Source organism: Lagenorhynchus albirostris, chromosome 12 (assembly GCF_949774975.1).
Source record: "Lagenorhynchus albirostris chromosome 12, mLagAlb1.1, whole genome shotgun sequence".
Lineage (NCBI taxonomy): Eukaryota > Metazoa > Chordata > Mammalia > Artiodactyla > Delphinidae > Lagenorhynchus > Lagenorhynchus albirostris.
Window position 1 is genome coordinate 48,670,770 of NC_083106.1, and position 20,741 is coordinate 48,691,510.

Below are 20,741 nucleotides of genomic sequence, written 5' to 3' on the forward strand. Positions count from 1 at the left end.
TATTTAAAATAAATTTTATGGGCTATTTTTGTGTTCTGAAAATGATAATTTATTTTTCTAATATTTAAAGCCATAAAATTGCTATGATACCTGATCTTGGGTTATTTTTAACACTTTACATATTTATACTTTTGTGTATATGTATGTGTGTATGTGCATGTCTGTGTGTGTGTGTATATTATATATATATAATATATATATATAAAAAATATATAACTGGTCTATGTGGTCCATGCTTTCTCTTGGGAGGGTGAAACAAGTAAGCCTGTGATTCCACAATACAAATAGAATAGAAAGATATTATTTTTCTCAAATGTATTTTCCATGCACATAGAAAAGAGCAACTCCCTAGGATCATAATTAAATAGTTGCTTTAGAAAGGTGTGTGTGTGCGTGTGTCCTCTCCACTCAGTAACCTAAAGAATTTTTTTTGCCTCCTTACAGTTAATGGTTTTCTCCTTTTTCCCTTTATTTATCATCAACTATTGAACATCTTCCATTTCTTAGATCTTGGAAACACAAGCTGAGTAAGGCAAGATTTTTTTGTCCTCTAGGAGTTCTTATTCAAGCATAGACATGTAAACATATAAGTATAATACAGAAGAGTATAATTGGTAGTATTTGGATAGATGCATATGTGGGTCAGAGTTGAGGGCACCAAAGAGTAGGTAGTTACATCTGCCTGGGGCTTAAATCATGCTTCAGAAAAGAGGTAATGCTTGAGTCTAGTCTTGAACAGCTATTCTCTGTGAGGATAAAAAGGGAAAAGCATTCTAGACAGAGAACAGCATGAGAAAAGGCAGGACTATAAGGCAGCAAGGTGTGTTAGAGCATGAGGTAGAAGGAGTGTAGTATGAATGAAGCTAGGAGACATTGGGAGGGACTAAATCCTGAAGAACTTGGTATATTATGTTTGGACTTTATCCTGGCAGCAATGAACCATTGAAGAGTTTGTTTCTGTAGGACAGTGACGTTACCAGCTTCAAAATTTTGACAGTATTCTTAATGCTGTGATGGGAGTGCTGATATAGATGGCATGGCAGGAAAAAGCTGTAAGCCTTAAGACAGAAAGTCTAGTTCAACCAAGTGAGAGATGACCAGGGCTTGAATTAAAGCAGCAGAAGTTAGAATAGAAAAGGAACAATAGAATATGAGAGATGTTTATGAGATAGAATTAGTAAGGCTTTATTTCCTATTGGATATAGTTGGGAACTGTGGTGGTAGGACAGTTAATTCGGTGATGTCTAGATTTGAAGAGGAAATATAATGAGTTAAGTTTTGGACATATTGAATTTGAGGGATGTTACAGAACTTCCAAGTACAGATGTCCGGGAGATAGTTGCATAAATGCATCTACAGGTTAGGAGAGAGATTTGAGTTGGAGTTAAGAATTGTTGAGCTTTTCGATAAATATATATTGAATTATTTTTATGTGCCAGTGATGTACCCAGCATCCAGCATACTGTGAGGAACAAACTACACGATATCTGCTTTAAAACTAATAAAGGAGAGAAACAGAAATCAGTCATGAAGATATGTCATTACAAACTGAGACAAATGCTATAAGGAAACATTATAAGGTCCTATGAGAAAATTTTAACAGAAGGGCCTGATCTAGTCTGGGGCTGGGGCATCAGGGAATGCTCTTATTTGAGTTGAAATCTGAAGAACTAGTAGGAGTAGGGAAGAGAGGGAATGTGGGCAAGAAGAGTATCCCGGGCAGAGGGAACATCAGCATCATACTAATAAGGTTGTCAAACTGAGTTAAAAAAATAATGAATGAAAAAGAAACAACTGTATGCTATGAAATGACATGTATAAACTATAGGGGTAGGTATACAAGAAAGTTGAAAGGAAAAGGATGGGAAAAGCTATATCATGCAAACAAAAGCCGTATTACTAGAGATAAAGAGAACTTTATAGTGATAAATGTACTTGATAACATAGTCTCAAAATGTGTAAATCATCTGGAGAATTCGATAAATCTGTAATCATAGTGGAAGATCTTAACACATCTCTCTGATAGAACCAGAACACAAAAAAATCATTAAGACTATAGAAGATTTGAGCACAATTAGCAAATCCAACTAATGGACATATGTAGAACATTGTAACCACCAACAACAAAATATACATTCTTTATGTATAATTGACTATATGCTGAGCAATAAAGTAAACACAAATACATTTTTTTTACATCTTTATTGGAGTAATAATTGCTTTTCAATGGTGTGTTACTTTCTGCTTTATAACAAAGTGAATCAGTTATACATATACATATGTTCCCATATCTCCTCCCTCTTGTGTCTCCCTGCCTCGCACCCTCCCTATCCCACCCCTCTAGGTGGTCACAAAGCACCGAGCTGATCTCCCTGTACTATGCGGCTACTTCCCACTAGCTATCTATTTTACGTTTGGTAGTGTATATATGTCCATGCCACTCTCTCGCTTTGTCACAGCTTACCCTTCCCCCTCCCCATATCCTCAAGTCCATTCTCTAGTAGGTCTGTGTCTTTATTCATGTATTAGCCCTAGGTTCTTCATGAGGTTTTTTTTTTCTTAAATTCCATATATATGTGTTAGCATACGGTATTTGTCTTTCTCTTTCTGACTTACTTCACTCTGTATGACAGACTCTAGGTCAATCCACCTCATTACAAATAGCTCAATTTCGTTTGTTTTTATGGCTGAGTAATATTCCATTGTATATATGTGCCACATCTTCTTTATCCATTCATCCGATGATGGACACCTAGTTTGTTTCCATCTCCGGGCTATTGTAAATAGAGCTGCAATGAACATTTTGGTACATGACTCTTTTTGAATTATGGTTTTCTCAGGGTATATGCCCAGTAGTGGGATTGCTGGGTCATATGGTAGTTCTATTGTAAACACAAATACATTTTAAAGGATTGAAATAATACAGAATATGCTCTCTGACTATTAATGCCATTAAGCTAGAAATTAGTAACAAAAAATAATTGGAAAATCTCCATATGTTTGTTAATCAAAATAATATACTTCTAGATAACCCATGGAGCAAAAATAAATCACAGTGCATATTAGAAAATATTTTGCAGTAAACCATAACAAAATTATTACATATCAAAATTTGAGGGATAGGGGCTTTCCTGGTGGCGCAGTGGTTAAGAATCCGCCTGCCAATGCAGGGGACATGTGTTCGAGCCCTGGTCCAAGAAGATCCCACAGGCCGCAGAGCAACTAAGCCCGTGCACCACAACTACTGAGCCTGCGCTCTAGATCCCATGAGCCACAACTACTGAAGCCCACGTGCCTAGAGCCCGTGCTCCGCAACAAGAGAAGCCACCACAATGAGAAGCCCATGCACTGCAACAAAGCGTAGCCCCCGCTTGCTGCAACTAGAGAAAGCCATCATGCAGCAACAAAGACCCAACGGAGCCAAAAATAAATTTATTTTTTAAAAAATTTGAGGGATACAGTTAAATATATGCTTAGAGGATAATTTATAGCTTTAAAACCATATGTCTGAAATGAAGCTGAATATCAATAAACATCTATATCAAGAAACTTTTTTAAAGAGCATCATATTAAACCCACTGAAAGCAGGAGAGAAATAATAAATCAGCAATAATGAAATTTAGTGAAGCCAAAAATTGGTTCTCTAGAAAGATTAATAAAATCAATAAACCCTTTGTGATTTAAAAAAAAGAGCATGCAAAATTAATATAGTAGATGAAAGCGAGGATATTTTACAATCTTATGATCATAGGAAAGTCATAAGAATAATCTATGTCAATAAATTTGAAAATTTAAATGAAGTAGATAAGTTTCTAGAAAATGCAGCTTACCAAAAATTAACAAAAGAAATAGAGAATGTCAAAAATTCTATGACAAAGAATTCATATTTTTTAATAATTTTTATTGGGAATATAGTTGATTTACAATGATGTGTTAGTTTCAGGTGTACAGCAGAGTGAATCTGTTATATATACATATCCACCCTTTTTTAGATTCTTTTCCCATATAGGCCATTACAAAGTATTGAGTTCCCTGTGCTATAGTAGGTTCTTATTAGTTATCTCTTTTATATGTAGTGGTGTATATGTATCAATCCCTATCTTCCAATTTATCCCTCCACTCCTTTACCTGCCAGTAACCATAAGTTTATTTTCTACATCTGTAACTCTTTTTCTGTTTTGTAGCCTTTTAAAATTTTTATTATTTATTTATTTTGGCTGCGTTGGGTCTTCATTGCTGCACATGGGCTTTCTCTAGTTGCGGTGAGTGGGGCTACTCTTCATTGCGGTGCACCGGCTTCTCATTGAGGTGGCTTCTCTTGTTGAGGAGCACAGGCTCTAGGTGCACGGGCTTCAGTAGTTGTAGCACCCAGGCTCAGTAGTTGTGACTCACGGGCTCTAGAGCACAGGCTCAGTAGTTGTGGCACATGGGCTTAGTTGCTCTGCAGCAGGTGGGATCTTCCTGGACCAGGGCTCGAACCCGTGTCCATACGTTGGCAGGCAGATTCTTAACCACTGTGCCACCAGGGAAGTCCCATAGCCTTTTTTAAGATTCCACATATAAGTGATATCATATATTTGTCTTTCTCTGTCTGACTTACTTCACTCAGTATGACAATCTCTAGGTCTATCCAAGTTGCTGAAAATGGCATTATTTCATTCTTTTTAATGGCTGAGTAATATTTCATTCTATATATGTGCCATATCTTCTTTATCCATTCCTCTGTTGATGGACATTTAGGTTGCTTCCATGTCCTGGCTATTGTAAATAGTGCTGCAGTGAACATTGGGGCACATGTGTCTTTCCAAAGTGTGGTTTTCTCCAGATATATGCTCAGGAGTGGGATTGCTGGATCATATGGTAGCTCTATTTTCATTTTTTTAAGGAACCTCCATACTGTTCTCCATAGTGGCTGTACCAGTTTACATTCCCACCAACAGTGTAGGAGAGTTCCCTTAAGAATTCATAATATTAAACCTTCCCACAAAGGAAACTTGAGGCTAAATGGCTTCATAATTGAACTATACCAAACTTTTAAGAAAAAAATTATGCATATCTTATACAAATTCTACCAAAGAATAGTTGAAAGAGGGAACATATCCCAACTTGTTTTATTAGACTAGCATAACCTTAATACAAAAGACTTCTCAAGGACAATACATGAAAGGAAGATAATAGACCAATTTCTTTCATGAACATAAATGCAAAACTTAATAAACTTAGTAACAAACCAGAACCAAATCCAGCAATACAATAAAAATGATATAACCTTCCTATTTTGAGATTAGCAACCTTCATTCCAACTGCTATCTTAATTTCCCTTTGCCATGTACTACAGTCACATATTCTGGGGAATCGAACATAGATTGCTTTGGAGGGCCATAATTTTGCCCTGCCACATACATCTCAACCAGGCTGGGTTTATTCCAAGGATGCAAAGCTGTTTAACATAAAAAAAATCAATCAATGTAGTTCACCACATTAACAATAAAAGAAGAAAACCTCATAATTATAATAGATGTAGGAAAAAATTATAGAATCAGCATTATTTTTTAAAAATCTTAGCAAATTAGGAATATATAGGAACATCCTTAGTCTATTAAAAGGTGTCTACAATGGAGAACAGACTTGTGGTTGCCAAAGGGGAGGGAGATGGGGGAGAAAGGCACTGGGTGTTTGGGGTTAGCACATGTTAACTATTATATGTAGAATAGATAACAGAGTCCTACGGTATAGCACAGGGAACTGTCTTCAGTATCCTGTGATAAACCATAATGGAAAAGAATTTTTAAAAGAATGTATATATAATATAATATAATATAATATATAATAATATAAATAACTGAATCACTGTGCTGTCTACCAGAAATTAACACAACATTTTAAATTAACTATACTTCAAGGAAAAAAAAAAGTGTCTACAAGGCAAAGCAACAATAACAACAAAAACCCTATATCAGTCATCTTGTGAAATACTGAAGGCTCTCCCTTTTGGTTTAGGGAAAAGACAATAATACTCTATTTCACATTGTATTAAAAGTTCTAGCTAATGCAATAAGGAAAAAAAAGGAAGAAAAAATTAAAAATAAATGAAGATTAGAAAGGAAGAAATAAACAATCATTAATCATATATAATAGATTGTATACATTTTAAAAATCCAAAATAATTTTAGATAGGTTAGTGGAGATTAGGAAAGTCTCCTGATATGCAGTCAATATTCAAAAATTAACTTATTTTCTATATATACAATAAAGAGAAAACAAAATATGCCATTTCTAGTATTGTAAAAAAAAATCATATACATACAAATGAATCTAACAAAGGATGTGTGACTTCTATTCTGAAAATTATAAAACATTATTAAGAAACATTCTAAAAACCTGAAATAATTGGAGGGATACACTATATTCATGGATAAGAATATGCAATGTTGTACAGATATCCCTACTTCCCAATACGATCTATAGATTTAGTACAGTTCTGGTCACATTCCCAATAGGTGTGTTTGTGTCTGTGTGTATAACCTGATAATCTGATTCTAAAATTCACATGGAAGTACAAAGGGCCAAGAATAAACAGCATTTTTGAAGAACAAGGTAGGAGGACTTACCCTATTCAATATCAAGACTTACTGTAAAGCTCCACCTTAAAAATACATAGACACTTGGTTTAAGACAAAAGCGTCACTGTAGAGCAATAGGAATGAACAGTCTTTTCAGTGAATGGTGTTGAAATATTATGTAGGAAACTTGACTGCTACCTAACACCATTCACAAAAATTAATTCCATGTCAATTATAGATTAAAAGTGCAAGGCAAGGGCTTCCCTGGTGGCGCAGTGGTTGAGAGTCCACCTGCCGATGCAGTGGACACGGGTTCGTGCCCTGGTCCGGGGAGATCCCACATGCCGTGGAGTGGCTGGGCCCGTGAGCCATGGCTGCTGAGCCTGCACATCCTGAGCCTGTGCTCCACAAGGGGTGAGGCCACAACAGTGAGAGGCTCACGTACCGAAAGGAAAAAAAAAAAAGTGCAAGGCAAAACAACGAAGCCAAGAGATAATATCATACTTACGATCTTAGTGTATAAAATGATTTAAAAACCTATGCTTTCATTTCCACTAAGATCAGGAATAAGACAAGGTTGCCCACTCTCACCACTCCTATTCAACATAGTTTTGCAAGTTTTAGCCACAGCAATCAGAGAAGAAAAGGAAATAAAAGGAATCCAAATTGGAAAAGAGGTAGTAAATCTGTCACTGTTTGCAGATGACATGATACTGTACATAGAGAATCCTAAAGATGCTACCAGAAAACTACTAGAGCTAATCAATGAATTTGGTAAAGTAGCAGGATACAAAATTAATGCACAGAGATCTCTGGCATTCCTATACACTAATGATGAAAAATCTGAAAGTGAAATCAAGAAAACACTCCCATTTACCACTGCAACAAAAAGGATAAAATATCTAGGAATAAACCTACCTAAGGAGACCAAAACGTCTATGCAGAAAATTATAAGACACTGATGAAAGAAATTAAAGATGATACAAATAGATGGAGAGATATACCATGTTCTTGGATTGGAAGAATCAACATTGTGAAAATGACTCTACTACCTAAAGCAATCTACAGATTCAATGCAATCCCTATCAAACTACCACTGGCATTTTTCACAGAACTAGAACAAAAAATTTCACAAGTTGTATGGAAACACAAAAGACCCCGAATAGCCAAAGCAATCTTGAGAATGAAAGAGCTGGAGGAATCAGGCTCCCTGACTTCAGAGTATACTACAAAGCTACAGTAATCAAAACAGTATGGTACTGGCACAAAAACAGATCAATGGAACAAGATAGAAAGCCCAGAGATAAACCCACACACATATGGTCACCTTATCTTTGATAAAGGAGGCAGGAATGTACAGTGGAGAAAGGACAGCCTCTTCAATAAGCTGGGAAAACTGGACAGGTACATGTTAAAGTATGAGATTAGATCACTCCCTAACACCATGTACAAAAATAAGCTCAGAATGGATTAAAGACCTAAATGTAAGGCCAGAAACTATCAAACTCTTAGAGGATAACATAGGCAGAACACTCTATGACATAAATCACAGCAAGATCCTTTTTGACCCACCTCCTAGAGAAATGTAAATAAAAACTAAAATAAACAAATGGGACCTAATGAAACTTCAAAGCTTTTGCACAGCAAAGGAAACCATAAACAAGACCAAAAGACAACCCTCAGAATGGGAGAAAATATTTGCAAATGAAGCAACTGACAAAGGATTAATCTCCAAAATTTACAAGCAGCTCCTGCAGCTCAATAACAAAAAACAAACAACCCAATCCAAAAATGGGCAGAAGACCTAAATAGACATTTCTCCAGAAAAGATATACAGACTGCCAACAAACACATGAAAGAATGCTCAACATCATTAATCATTAGAGAAATGCAAATCAAAACTACAATGAGGTATCATCTCACACCAGTCAGAATGGCCATCATCAAAAAATCTAGAAACAATAAATTCTGGAGAGGGTGTGGAGAAAAGGGAACACTCTTGCACTGCTGGTGGGAATGTGAATTGGTTCAGCCACTATGGAGAACAGCATGGAGGTTCTTTAAAAAACTACAAATAGAACTACCATATGACCCAGCAATCCCACTACTGTGCATATACCCTGAGAAAACCATAATTCAAAAAGAGTCATGTACCACAGTGTTCATTGCAGCTCTATTTACAATAGTCTGGAGATGGAAACAACCTAAGTGTCCATCATCGGATGAATGGATAAAGAAGATGTGGCACATATATACAATGGAATATTACTAAGCCACAAAAGAAACGAAATTGAGCTATTTGTAATGTGGTGGATGGACCTAGAGTATGTCATATAGAGTGAAGTAAGTCAGAAAGAGAAAGACAAATACCGTATGGTAACACATACATATGGAATTTAAGGGGGAAAAAAATGTCATGAAGAACCTAGGGGTAAGACAGGAATAAAGACACAGACCTAATAGAGAATGAACTTGAGGATATGGGGAAGGGGAAGGGTAAGCTGTGACAAAGCGAGAGAGTGGCATGGACATATATACACTACCAAACGTAAAATAGATAGCTAGTGGGAAGCAGCCGCATAGCATAGGGAGATCAGCTCGGTGCTTTGTGACCACCTAGAGGGGTGTGATAGGGAGGGTGGGAGGGCGGGAGATGCAAGAGAGAATTGATATGGGAACATATGTATATGTATAACTGATTCACTTTGTTATGAAGCAGAAACTAACACACCATTGTAAAGCAATTATACTCCAATAAAGCTGTAAATAATAATAAATAAATAAATACATTTTAAAAAACCTATGCTTTCATACTAAACCAAAAAGAAAAAGAGTGATAAATTCCATCACTTTCTCATAAAAGACATCAAGAGAATGAAATAGCAAGTGACACAAGAGAAGATGTTTTCATCATATATAACCTTTAAATGGCTCATATCCAGTGTTCCTACAAATCAACCCTAACACAACAAATGGTAAATAGAAAGTGGGCAAGAGCATTGACTAGGCACTTCTCAGATGAGAAAAATCCAAAAGATAAACACGTGAAAAGGTGCATAAACTCTCAGTAACTGGGGAAAACATAAAACTGCAGTAAGTTATCACAATTTACCTACAAGAATTGCTAGATTTTTTAAAACTGACAGTACCGAGTGTTGTGAGGATGTGGAGCAGCAGCAGCCTCTTACACTGCTGAAAGGAGTATACATTAGTACAGTCGCTCTTGGAACAGTTTGACATCGTCTCCTAAAGTTCAAGCTGTGCATATCCTTAACCAAGCTATTCTCCTAAGTATATTTCCAACAGAAATGTGTAGAGTAAGACACATTTGTAAGACTTGTACATGAATGTTCATGTACAATGTTCATGTTATTCATAATAGCTTCAAACTGGAAACACTCATGTATATAATAGCAACATTAGAATGTGTAAATAAATTGCGGTGTAGTTATACAGTGGAATATCTTACAGCATTGAAAATGAACATCCTACGGTTACACAAAGCAACATGGATGAATGTTACAAATATGTTGACTGTAAAGGGTAAGACACAAAATAATAATACATATCATATGGTTCTATTCACATAAACTTCAAAAAGCAATAAAAACAGAACTACAGTGTTTAGAGTTATCTGCTTAAGGTGTGAAAGTATAAAGAAAAACAAGGAAATATGTATTGTAAGAGTCAGAATAATGGTTACCTTTGGGGAGAAAAGAAGCGAGGGTGACTGGGGAGGAGACCAAAGTGGGACAGTTCTGGGATTTTTATTTCTTATGTTAGCTTGCTAGGGGCTTAAATCATTGAGCTGCACAATTTTGTATACTTTTTTTCCTACATGTTTCATGTTGTACAATTGTAAAAAGGTTTAAAATTGTAGAGAGAATGCTGAGCAAACATGTCAAAGAGGACAGATTTCATGTAAAAGTTTGTTTTTAAAGAATGGTGATGAGTAACACTTAAATGCAATGAGATTTATCCAAAACTTTCCTTTTGGTAGTGATTAAAACTCAGTAAATACTAAGTGCCTTCCTTCAGTAAACATTGTTTACCAGTAGGTAAGTACAGGCAGTCCTCACTTTGTATGGTAGTGTGGGACCAAAAAGAAAAAAAGATGAGCATACAAGATAAAACTGTACAAAATGATCTTAATGATCAGTGGGAAAAAAATAACAGTTGTTCCATAATCTTTAAAAATTTTTGTCAAAACATTAAAAATTCTTCTATGTTGGTTATAAATATATAGGGAAATGAAAATATTAGTAAAGCTAATATTAATTTAGTATAATGTAATATGAAACATTAGAAACAATTAGAATTATAGTGCTTTATTTCTTTGTAAAAACCTTAACCAAGAGTAGCTTGAACAGTGCTTTGCCTTTTCCTTGTATAACTTAGAAAAACAGAGCTAGTAGAGTAAGCATCTTTTCTGTCCCATGGTAAATTTTCTTACTCTTTTCTACTAAATTTGGATCAGCTTCCAACACTTTATCCTTTGCACTTTCAGTGTCATGAAATATCTCCAAGAATTCCTTTATTGTGAAGTTTTTTGCTGTTGTCACTTCTTCTGGGACATCTTCCTTTTTGTCACAACGACTTTCCTCATTTACATCAATAATTTCACCTTCACTAAATTCCTCTGACTGCATATCTGTGTCTCTCAAACAGTGGCAGTGACAACATTCCTGCAATCAGCTGTTTTTTCTGTTACTCAACTTATATTCAATTTGAATTTCACTCCAGTGTCATCATTTTTCGTTTCTGTGCCACACTTTTATCTTTGTTGGCCAGTTCCCTCTTTCAGTTACCATTTTGTAAAATTTCATATGAGTTTATCAGTGGGAGGCAAGAAGGTAAACCAGCTACATGCTTTGCTGTCTGTAGAACTGAGTAACAGATGAGAAGTGACCTATCACCAACAGACTTTGAAAAGAAGTGATGTGATTGGTCACTGAAATGATGTGCATCTCTTATTAACATAGTGACCTGTGAACTGTGAAGTGCCAGCAAAGAAGTTCGTATTTATGTAGTTACTCACACTTAGTATACTGTGGTAAGTGAAGTTGGAGCCATGTTGTTGGGGGACTGTTTAACGAATTGTGGAAGCTGAAATTTGTGCATATGGGAAGCCTGGGAAGTGAGGACTGACTGTAATACATAGAAGGTTGAGCCATTTGATCAATTAAATATTTGGTTGGTTTTGATTAGATTGAGGATGTAGGGCTACTTGGACTATCTGATTTCTGAGCTATTGAATGCCTGATACATTTTATGTGGAAGTGTAATTTTGATACTACTCTTGCAGTTTCTTTAATCCTTTTAGATACTTCCTTACAGAGGACCTTTCATACTAACTCTCTAGAACAAAACCCCTAGTTGTATAGTAAGTAAAATCAGTGGTTTTAGGAGAATAATAGTGATGATGATTATGAATTCACCATGAAGCAATTGACATTGAAAGTAAGTTTTTAAAAAAAAATTTTACATAATGTTGACATTCTAATAATTGAAGATAAAAATGGTTAACAAATCAACTTTGATTCATTTAGCCCGGTGACTCCATTTTCACCATCTTCATACTAGCAAATATTTTATTATTAAATGAAAAAGATAAGGTCTCACTCTGTGTTGGTCGAAACTGAAGTGTTAATTTATTGTTTGATTTCCTACAGGTGAACTGCCATAGAGGTTGATCTCAAGATGCCATTAGTGAAAAGAAACATCGATCCTAGGCACTTGTGCCACACAGCACTGCCTAGAGGAATTAAGAATGAACTGGAATGTGTAACCAATATTTCCTTGGCAAATATAATTAGACAACTAAGTAGCCTAAGTAAGTATTTTTACATCAATTAAAAATATTACTCGCTGGCTTCTCTGGTGGCGCAGTGGTTGAGAGTCCGCCTGCCGATGCAGGGGACATGGGTTCGTGCCCCGGTCCGGGAAGATCCCACATGCCGTGGAGCGGCTGGGCCCGTGAGCCATGGCCGCTGAGCCTGCGCATCCGGAGCCTGCGCTCCGCAACGGGAGAAACCACAACAGTGAGAGGCCCATGTACTGCAAAAAAATACTACTCGTAAACCAGAATGTTATGCTTTAGGGTATTAAGATGATACTCTTGTGATTAATTTGGAGGAGGGGGGGATAGTTGATGAGAAGAGTACAAAGTTATCTTGAAAAATGTAGTCATTTTAAGTAAAATTAATGCGTTTTAGAATCATTTCTTCTTCCCCTGCATGTTTCCTCTGGGAAAGGGAAATAAGGATAGAATCTTTAGGAACAGAATCACATGATGGTTAAGAATTAATGAGATTGTTTTTAAAATATAATTCAGTCTGTAAAAGGTGGTGCTCAAGTTGTACTTTTGCTTGCTTGTTATCGCTATTTACTTTTTTCGAGGCTTAAACTATTTGTGTTTGGGGTTGCTAGTATCTCTCTCTTTATATACATATATATATATATCTTACTAGCATAGGGAAATATTTTTTTATTACCAAATATCTAAAAGTGAAAGATGTGGAATAGTAACTAACTAGTCAGAGGATTTAGGTTAGTCAGGTGAGTTGTCTAAAGGACATTAGGATATCAGTCAAGTGCAGCATGATGGCAGACAGAAGGCAAGCAGGTTGGTCAGATAATAAAGGCCAGTGGAAGGGACAGGTTAGGGGAGGAGGAGACAGGCAGTATGTTTCCATTATAAGATTACATAACAGAGCCAGTAGGTCAAGGAATTAAATAAATTATTTCCCATTTATTCTAAATGTAATATTAGAAAAATTTTTTAAATATAGTTTATCTTTTGAATTGAAGGATTAGCTTTTTATTAGACATTTATATTTCATTTTAAAGATAAAACAAGATGGTTTTAGTCTACATATCTTCTCTAAGTAGTCCTAGATTTATCAGCCATACCCACCCACATAGGTTGGCTTTATAGGCAGGATTAGCTCCTCTTTTCTTTTCCTTTTAACTTTTGTCCTTTCTTTTTATAATTGACTACTTAGCACAAGGTAAAAAGATGTTGTTAATCTGATGTGTTTCAAGTGAGAGCATTTGGACATACACTTGTAGTCAGAGCAACATAAAAAGTTATATTTGAATATTCTTGGTGAGAGCACTAAATTTCTACATTGCCTATGAAATAGTTGTAGGAGTAAATTAAAAGACTGTTTCTTTGAGTTTAAGTGTATTTGTTGTCTCATTTGGTGGGGTTTTTTTTTCAGGTTAGTTATCAGCAGTGAATCATTAATGTATTGTTTACTTGTTTCTTCCTTGAGAAATTCAATATAAAGTGTACTTTGGAGACAAGTCAAAAGAAAAGGCCTAGAAAGTACATTAATATATGATTATCCATATTGTTTAAAGTCATTTGCTAGCACTAATCGGTTTTATGATCTGTTAGATTCTATTAACGTAACATAACTTCATATAAAATTCATATATTCTATATGTATATGGGTACATCAGCTTGTTAATATTAGAATACATGTTAAGAGCATAGAAATGACATTAATAAATTTGGTTAAAATATTTCTTTAAATTAAAATGAATATTAGATCTAATATAAACAACTTCTTTTAGGTATATTTTCAATGTAGAATTTAGAACTAATGTGTGTCAGTTTTGCAGTACTAACCTGTTTCTTACATAATCTGAAGGTGAAAATTTAAGGAATTTTCAAGTTTGATACAGAAAGTCCATATAAGCAACATCTGTCAGCAAGCACATGGTCATGTTGTAGCCAGACTGAAAATAGAAATACATCGTAAAGATATAACTAAATTAGGTTTTGGGTACTTCAAACTTGGAATCAGAGACTATAGAGGCATGTTCTAAGCAGTTTGTAGAGATTTAAAAAAAGAAAAAAGAAAAAGCATAAAATATTGTAGCAAGGTTTAACAATAGTTTACCACTCCAGAATTAAGCTCTCTGGCAGCTTTCCCACGTGACATAGTTGAGAACCTGGAATTAAATTTAAAAGACCTCTAGATAGCCAGAATAAACAAGCCCAAGCACTAAAGACCATGCACATAAAATAACCAGTTGATCCCTCTCCCAACTTGTTTACTTTTACTTTGGTAATTCAGACAGGGTTTATGATGTGGTTTCCAAACGTTAATGTTTCAGAGCATTAAAAGAGGAGATACGGGGCGGGGGTGGGGGGTAGGGAGATAATAGAAGCAAGCAGTACTGAAGCCAACCAAAAGATATAGTTTATAGCAAAGGAAGAAGTGACATAAGGGAAAAAGCAACATAAAAACTGGAAAGAGGCCATTTAATATAAAAGCAAATATTCTTATACATTTCAAAGCTGTTGTTTCTCATAATCAATTCATGACTATAAGTCCTCAATAAAAGGTTAAATTATGTTTAATTTTTATTTAAGAAGACAGGGAAGCTTAGAGTAGATTTTACATTTGTTTCCATCCAAAATAGTTAAAATAATAATTAATGCATTAAATAATTTCTGAATTACTTAGAAAGCTAGGCTATTCAGAATGGTTCTAGGTAATTCAGATTTTCACTTTGGTACTATTCCTAACACCAAAAGTGCTATTGCACACAGCAGTGAAGGTCAACTCCAGAGTTCATCATTGCTTGGAGCTGCACATCGTCCTGACCTCTTCCTTGCAAAAATATGCATCTGGTTCAGTTGTTTTTCCTAGCGGAACACAATTCTGTTTTATAATAGATAATTACTGAAAACATAGAATTCACTTTATTTAAATTTCTTTTGCTATACCAAAAGTTTCCCCATTTTATTGCCATCTTATTTAACAACGATTGGGACTCTAATTACCTGAGAGATCTTTTACATTTTCTTTTCCCAAGGCCTTTCTCTTATTGAATATGGTCAGTTCATGCTACCAAGATGAGCTGATAGAGCCTACTTCTTGTTCTCAATCATAGAAAATTTGACAGATAGATAGGAAAGTAGATGGGTGAGAGGGTGGATAAATAGATTGGCTCTATAAGACTAATTAGATAATAGATAGACAATGGACAGATAACACTGAATATTTTGCTGTGTGATAAAGGTACATGTTTCTTGTCCAAAAAGAACATACCCCATTTAGTTGAAGAGTCTAATATTATGAATTCTGTGAGTTTCAAACAGTGTGAGCATGTATATAATTAAAATCAGGAGTTTTAGATTATAGGAACTGAGAAAAGGGAGATAGGCATAGGTGAAGTCATTAGAGGAGGCTTGCTGAATGAAATATGAATTGAATTGGGCCTTTAAGGAACAAAAGAATTTGGAAACTGGAGATGAATGAAGAAGGAAGGCATTTCAACTTGCATGTAGAAGTAGGCAGATGAATGGAGGCAAAAATAAATATATGAGGGGGATTAAAGGGACAAATGATATTAGACATGTAAGGTGGAGCTTGATTATGGAGGACAGTGTTAGCTGAGAGGATTTAGATTTTAACATCAGAGGTAATGAGACCTCATAGATTCTTGAGTAGAGACATAGTATAATAAATGTAAGGTTAGTTGAAATTCAGATAATACACAATTAGTTTTACATTGTGGACTTTATTCCTTTCACCTGTCTCTGGGAGGGAAGGAGGAGGTAGATGTGGAAAGTAAGAAGGAATATGAAAAGAGAACAGATGGGGTTGTTTATCTTACCCACTGCAGTGCTTTGGTGCTTAAACCTGAGGTGGGGAAAGTGTAAACTCTTTTTAAAAAATCTGTTAAAAAAAAGAAAAATCTGTGGGCCCTCTTTCCAGAAAAATGCAAATGCATTAAAAATCTGCATGTAATTTCAGGTGGTATACAGACTATAACTTAAAGATCCGTGTATTAAACTAAGTTCTTTTAGGTTTAAAATTGTCTCTTCCATCTCTGTATCCCTAACATTTGATGAATAAATGTATGGAATGCTTCCCTTATCTGCCAGAGAAACTCTGTGCCTCTGGAAGTGTCTCTAATACCATCCCACACCCAAACGTTTAGATGCTTCTTTCTCTGTGCTTTGTGACTTTTACGTCGTTTTATAGTAAGAGCTGCCTGTTGTTGAGCCCCTATCCTGTATCAGGTACTTTACAATTGCACCCCATCCTCTCCTTCTTTTTTCTCCTTTTCTTATAACTTCTTTGAAGGAGATATTTTTATTCCTGTTTTATGGGTGAGGAAATTGATGTCAAGGCCTCAAAGTGAATGGAACAAAGATTTGGACTTATTTATTAAATTGGTTTTCACATTTATTTAAATATTTGTTTCTCCCTCTGTTCAAAACCCGTCAGTGGCAGAGAACTTCGTCCAATCATTTTTATATCTCCAGGATCTGGCACACAGTCTGGCACATAAGACATTCCCAGTCATTTTGGCTTAAAGAATATATGTGAGCGAATGAATATATACAAAATTATCCTTTTTCTCTTAATTTATTATAGAGAGATTAAAGTTATGATTTTTTTCCTAAAGATTATAAAATCTTCTAGGACAGGTATTTTATGTTTTATTTCTTGGTGTCTTCAGTAAGAAATACACCTACCAGGCACAGGGTGAGCCCTCAGTAAACCTTTGTTGATTTAACTGATAATATATTGAAGTGCTTTGAAAAAAAGACAGCCATTGTTCAAATGTAAACTGGTGAGATTAATGAATTCATTCTATAAGTATTTAGTACCCTGTTACAGGACTCTATAGAGCTTACTGTTGAGCTACATTTAACCTAGACTGTACGCTTGGGTCTAAAATGTCTTGATTTAGGAAGACCATCAATTTTTTTTTATTCAAAGGTATAGATAGTGATTGACTTATCTTTATATTGTGAGCATTTATTTATATGTTCTAAATACACTTGAACATTTTAAAATTATAGGTCATCTAAAACTTCTCCCTGGCTTATTTACTAGATAGAAATTTTTATTTCTCCTTTTAGAATGGGATTATTTTGGCTTATTCTTTACAGTAATGGAAATTTACATGACTAGAGGAATTCAGTGATTTTAGATTTATGATGTTTTAAGAAACTAGAATGAGAGAAAATATAAAATATCTCATAAATTTTCAGGATCTGTATTTTGGGTGTACCTGAGATTAGGTCATCTACTAGGTTTATGAAATATCTTGGATTCTGCCACTTGGCCTGAAATTCGGTTCTAGTGCACAGTCTGTTTATGACTGCTGAATTGGGATTAGAGATGTATTATTTATGTGTACTTTACATTATAACCTCTCTAACCCTCAACAGGTGTAGATAGGGATAAAGCAGGAGAGTATTTCCTTAGCCACAAGTCACCTACCAGGAAGTGGTAGAGCTAGTATCTAAAACTGTATTTCCCAGGGTTTGTGTTTTCTTCTCACTCTGTCACAGTTGGATTACTTTAGGATGGGTTTAAAATTTAAACTACTTTCAAGTAAATACCAAATTCATTGGGGCAGCGTTTTTAAATGTTAAATTGTTTGATATTTATCTCAGATAACATTAACTTTTATGGTATATGCTTCATTTTTGCTTAGGTAAATATGCTGAAGATATATTTGGAGAATTATTCAATGAGGCACATAGTTTTTCCTTCAGAGTTAACTCATTACAAGAACGTGTGGACCGTTTATCTGTTAGTGTTACACAGCTTGATCCTAAAGAAGAAGAATGTAAGTTTATTCATGTTATATTTTCTTTCACATGTATGTTTTTGGTTAGGTGGGATGAGTGATATATTTAAGAACACTATTATACATGAATTTATTAAAAAAAAACAACTGGGAGAAATGTGCTTCAATTAATGAAAGAAACATACACACACACACACACACACACACACACACACACACAAAACATGAATTTACTACACCTCGGGGGGCAGGGGGAGACCTTCAAGATGGCAGAGGAGTAAGATGTGGAGATCACCTTCTTCTCCACAAATACATCGGAAATACATCTACATGTGGAATAACTCCTACAGAACACCTACTGAACGCTGGCAGAACACCTCAGACCTCCCAAAAGGCAAGAAACTCCCCACGTACCTGGGTAGGGCAAAAGAAAAAAGAAAAGACAGACAAAAGAATAGGGACGAGATCTGCCCCTCTGGGAGGGAGCTGTGAAGGAGGCAAACTTTCCACACACTAGGAAGCCCCTTCACTGGAGGAGATGGGGGGTGGGCGGGGGGGTGAAGCTTCAGAGCCACGGAGGAGAATGCAGCAACAGGGGTGCAGAGGGCAAAGCGGAGAGATTCCCGCACAGAGAATCAGTGTCAACCAGCACTCACCAGCCTGAGAGGCTTGTCTGCTCACCCGCCAGCACAGGTGGGGGCTGGGAGCTGAGGCTTGGGCTTTGGAGGTCAGATCCGAGGGAGAGGACTGGGGTTGGCTGCGTGAACACAGCCTGAAGGGGCTAGTGCGCCACATCTAGCTGGGAGGGAGTCTGGGAAAAAGTCTGGAGCTGCAGAAGAGGCAAGAGACCATTGTTTCGGGGTGTGCGAGGAGAGGGGATTCAGAGCACCACCTAAACGAACTCCAGAGATGGGCGCAAGCCGCGGCTATCAGCACGGACGCCAGAGACGGGCATGAGACGCTAAGGCTGCTGCTGCAGCCACCAAGAAGCCTTCGTACAAGCACAGGTCACTATCCACACCTCCCCTCCCAGGAGCCTCTGCAGCCTGCCACTGCCAGGGTCCCGTGATCCAGGGACAACTTCTCCAGGAGAACACACAGCATGCCTCAGCCTGTTGCAACGTCATGCCAGTCTCTGCTGCCGCAGGCTCGCCCTGCATTCCGTAGCCCTCCCTCCCAGTGGCCTGAGTGAGCCACAGCCCCTTAATCAGCTGCTGCTTTAACCACATGCTGTCTGGGTGGGGAACAGATGCCTTCAGATGACCTACACGCAGGAGCGGGTCCGAATCCAAAGCTGAACCCCAGGAGCTCTGCAAACAAACAAGAGAAAGGAAAATCTCTCCCAGCAGCCTCATGAGCAGTAAATTAAATCTCCACAATCAACTTGACATACCCTGAACCTGTGGAATACCGGAATAGACAACGAATCATCCCAAAATTGAGGCAGTGGACTTTGGGAGGAACTATAGACTTGGGGTTTGCTTTCTACATCTAATTTGTTTCTGGTTTTATGTTTATCTCAGTTTAGTATTTAGAGCTTATTAACATTGGTAGATTTGTTTATTGATTTGGTTGCTCTCTTCCTTTTTTTTCTTAATATATGTATTTTTTTTCCTTTTTTTCTGAGTGTGTATGTCTGTGCTTCTTTGTGTGATTTTGTCTGTATAGCTTTCCTTTTACCATTTGTCCTAGGGTTCTGCCCGTTTTTTTTTTGGTTTGTTTTTATTTTGTCATATAGTTTTTAGCACTTATCATTGGTAGATTTGTTTTTTGGCTTGGTTGCTCTCTTCTTTCTTTCTTTTTTCTATTACTTTTTTTTTTTTTTTTTTTTTTTTTTGTGGTACACGGGCCTCTCACTGCTGTGGCCTCTCCCATTGTGGAGCACAGGCTCCGGACGCGCAGGCTTAGTGGCCACGGCTCACGGGCCCAGCCGCTCTGCGGCATGTGGGATCTTCCCGGACCGGGGCACAAACCCGCGTCCCCTATATCAGCAGGCGAACTCAACCACTGCGCCAGCAGGGAAGCCCTGCTTTTTTATTTTTAATAATAATTTTTTAATTTTAATAACTTTATTTTATTTTTATTTTATCTTTATTTCTTTTTTTTTTCCTCCCTTTTATTCTGAGCTGTGTGGCTGACAGGATCTTGATGCTCCAGCCAGGTGTCAGGCTTGAGCCTCTGAGGTGGGAGAGCCAAGTTCAGGACATTGGTCCATCAGAGACCTCACAGCCCCACATAATATCAGTGAAAGTTCTCCCATAGATCTCCATCTCAACGTTAAGACCCAGCTCCACTCAAGGACCAGCAGGCTACAGTGCTGGGCACCCTATACCAAACAACTAGCAGGACAGGAACACAACCCCACCCATTAGCAGAGAGGCTGCCTAAAATCATAATAAGGTCACAGACACCACAAAACACACCAATGGACTCAGTCCTGCCCACCAGAAAGGCAAGATCCAGCCTCATCCACCAAAACACAGACACAAGTCCCCCCCCACCAGGAAGCCTACACAGCCCACTGAACCAACCTTACCCACTGAGAGCAGACACCAAAAACAACAGGAACTACGAACTGCAACCTGCAAAAAGGAGACCACAAACACA

At 36.8% G+C, this 20,741-nt stretch overlaps 1 protein-coding gene across 1 annotated transcript in view; it reads left to right on the top strand.

The window, feature by feature from the left end:
- The window catches only part of WASF1 (WASP family member 1), a 93,675-nt gene that overhangs the window by 54,828 nt on the left and 18,106 nt on the right, over nucleotides 1-20,741 (top strand). Inside the window, exons 2-3 of the mRNA XM_060167428.1 lie at nucleotides 12,236-12,396; nucleotides 18,039-18,173. Of these exons, the coding sequence (XP_060023411.1) occupies nucleotides 12,264-12,396; nucleotides 18,039-18,173 (268 nt within the window). The 5' untranslated portion in view covers nucleotides 12,236-12,263. The remainder of the gene's footprint in view (nucleotides 1-12,235; nucleotides 12,397-18,038; nucleotides 18,174-20,741) is intronic.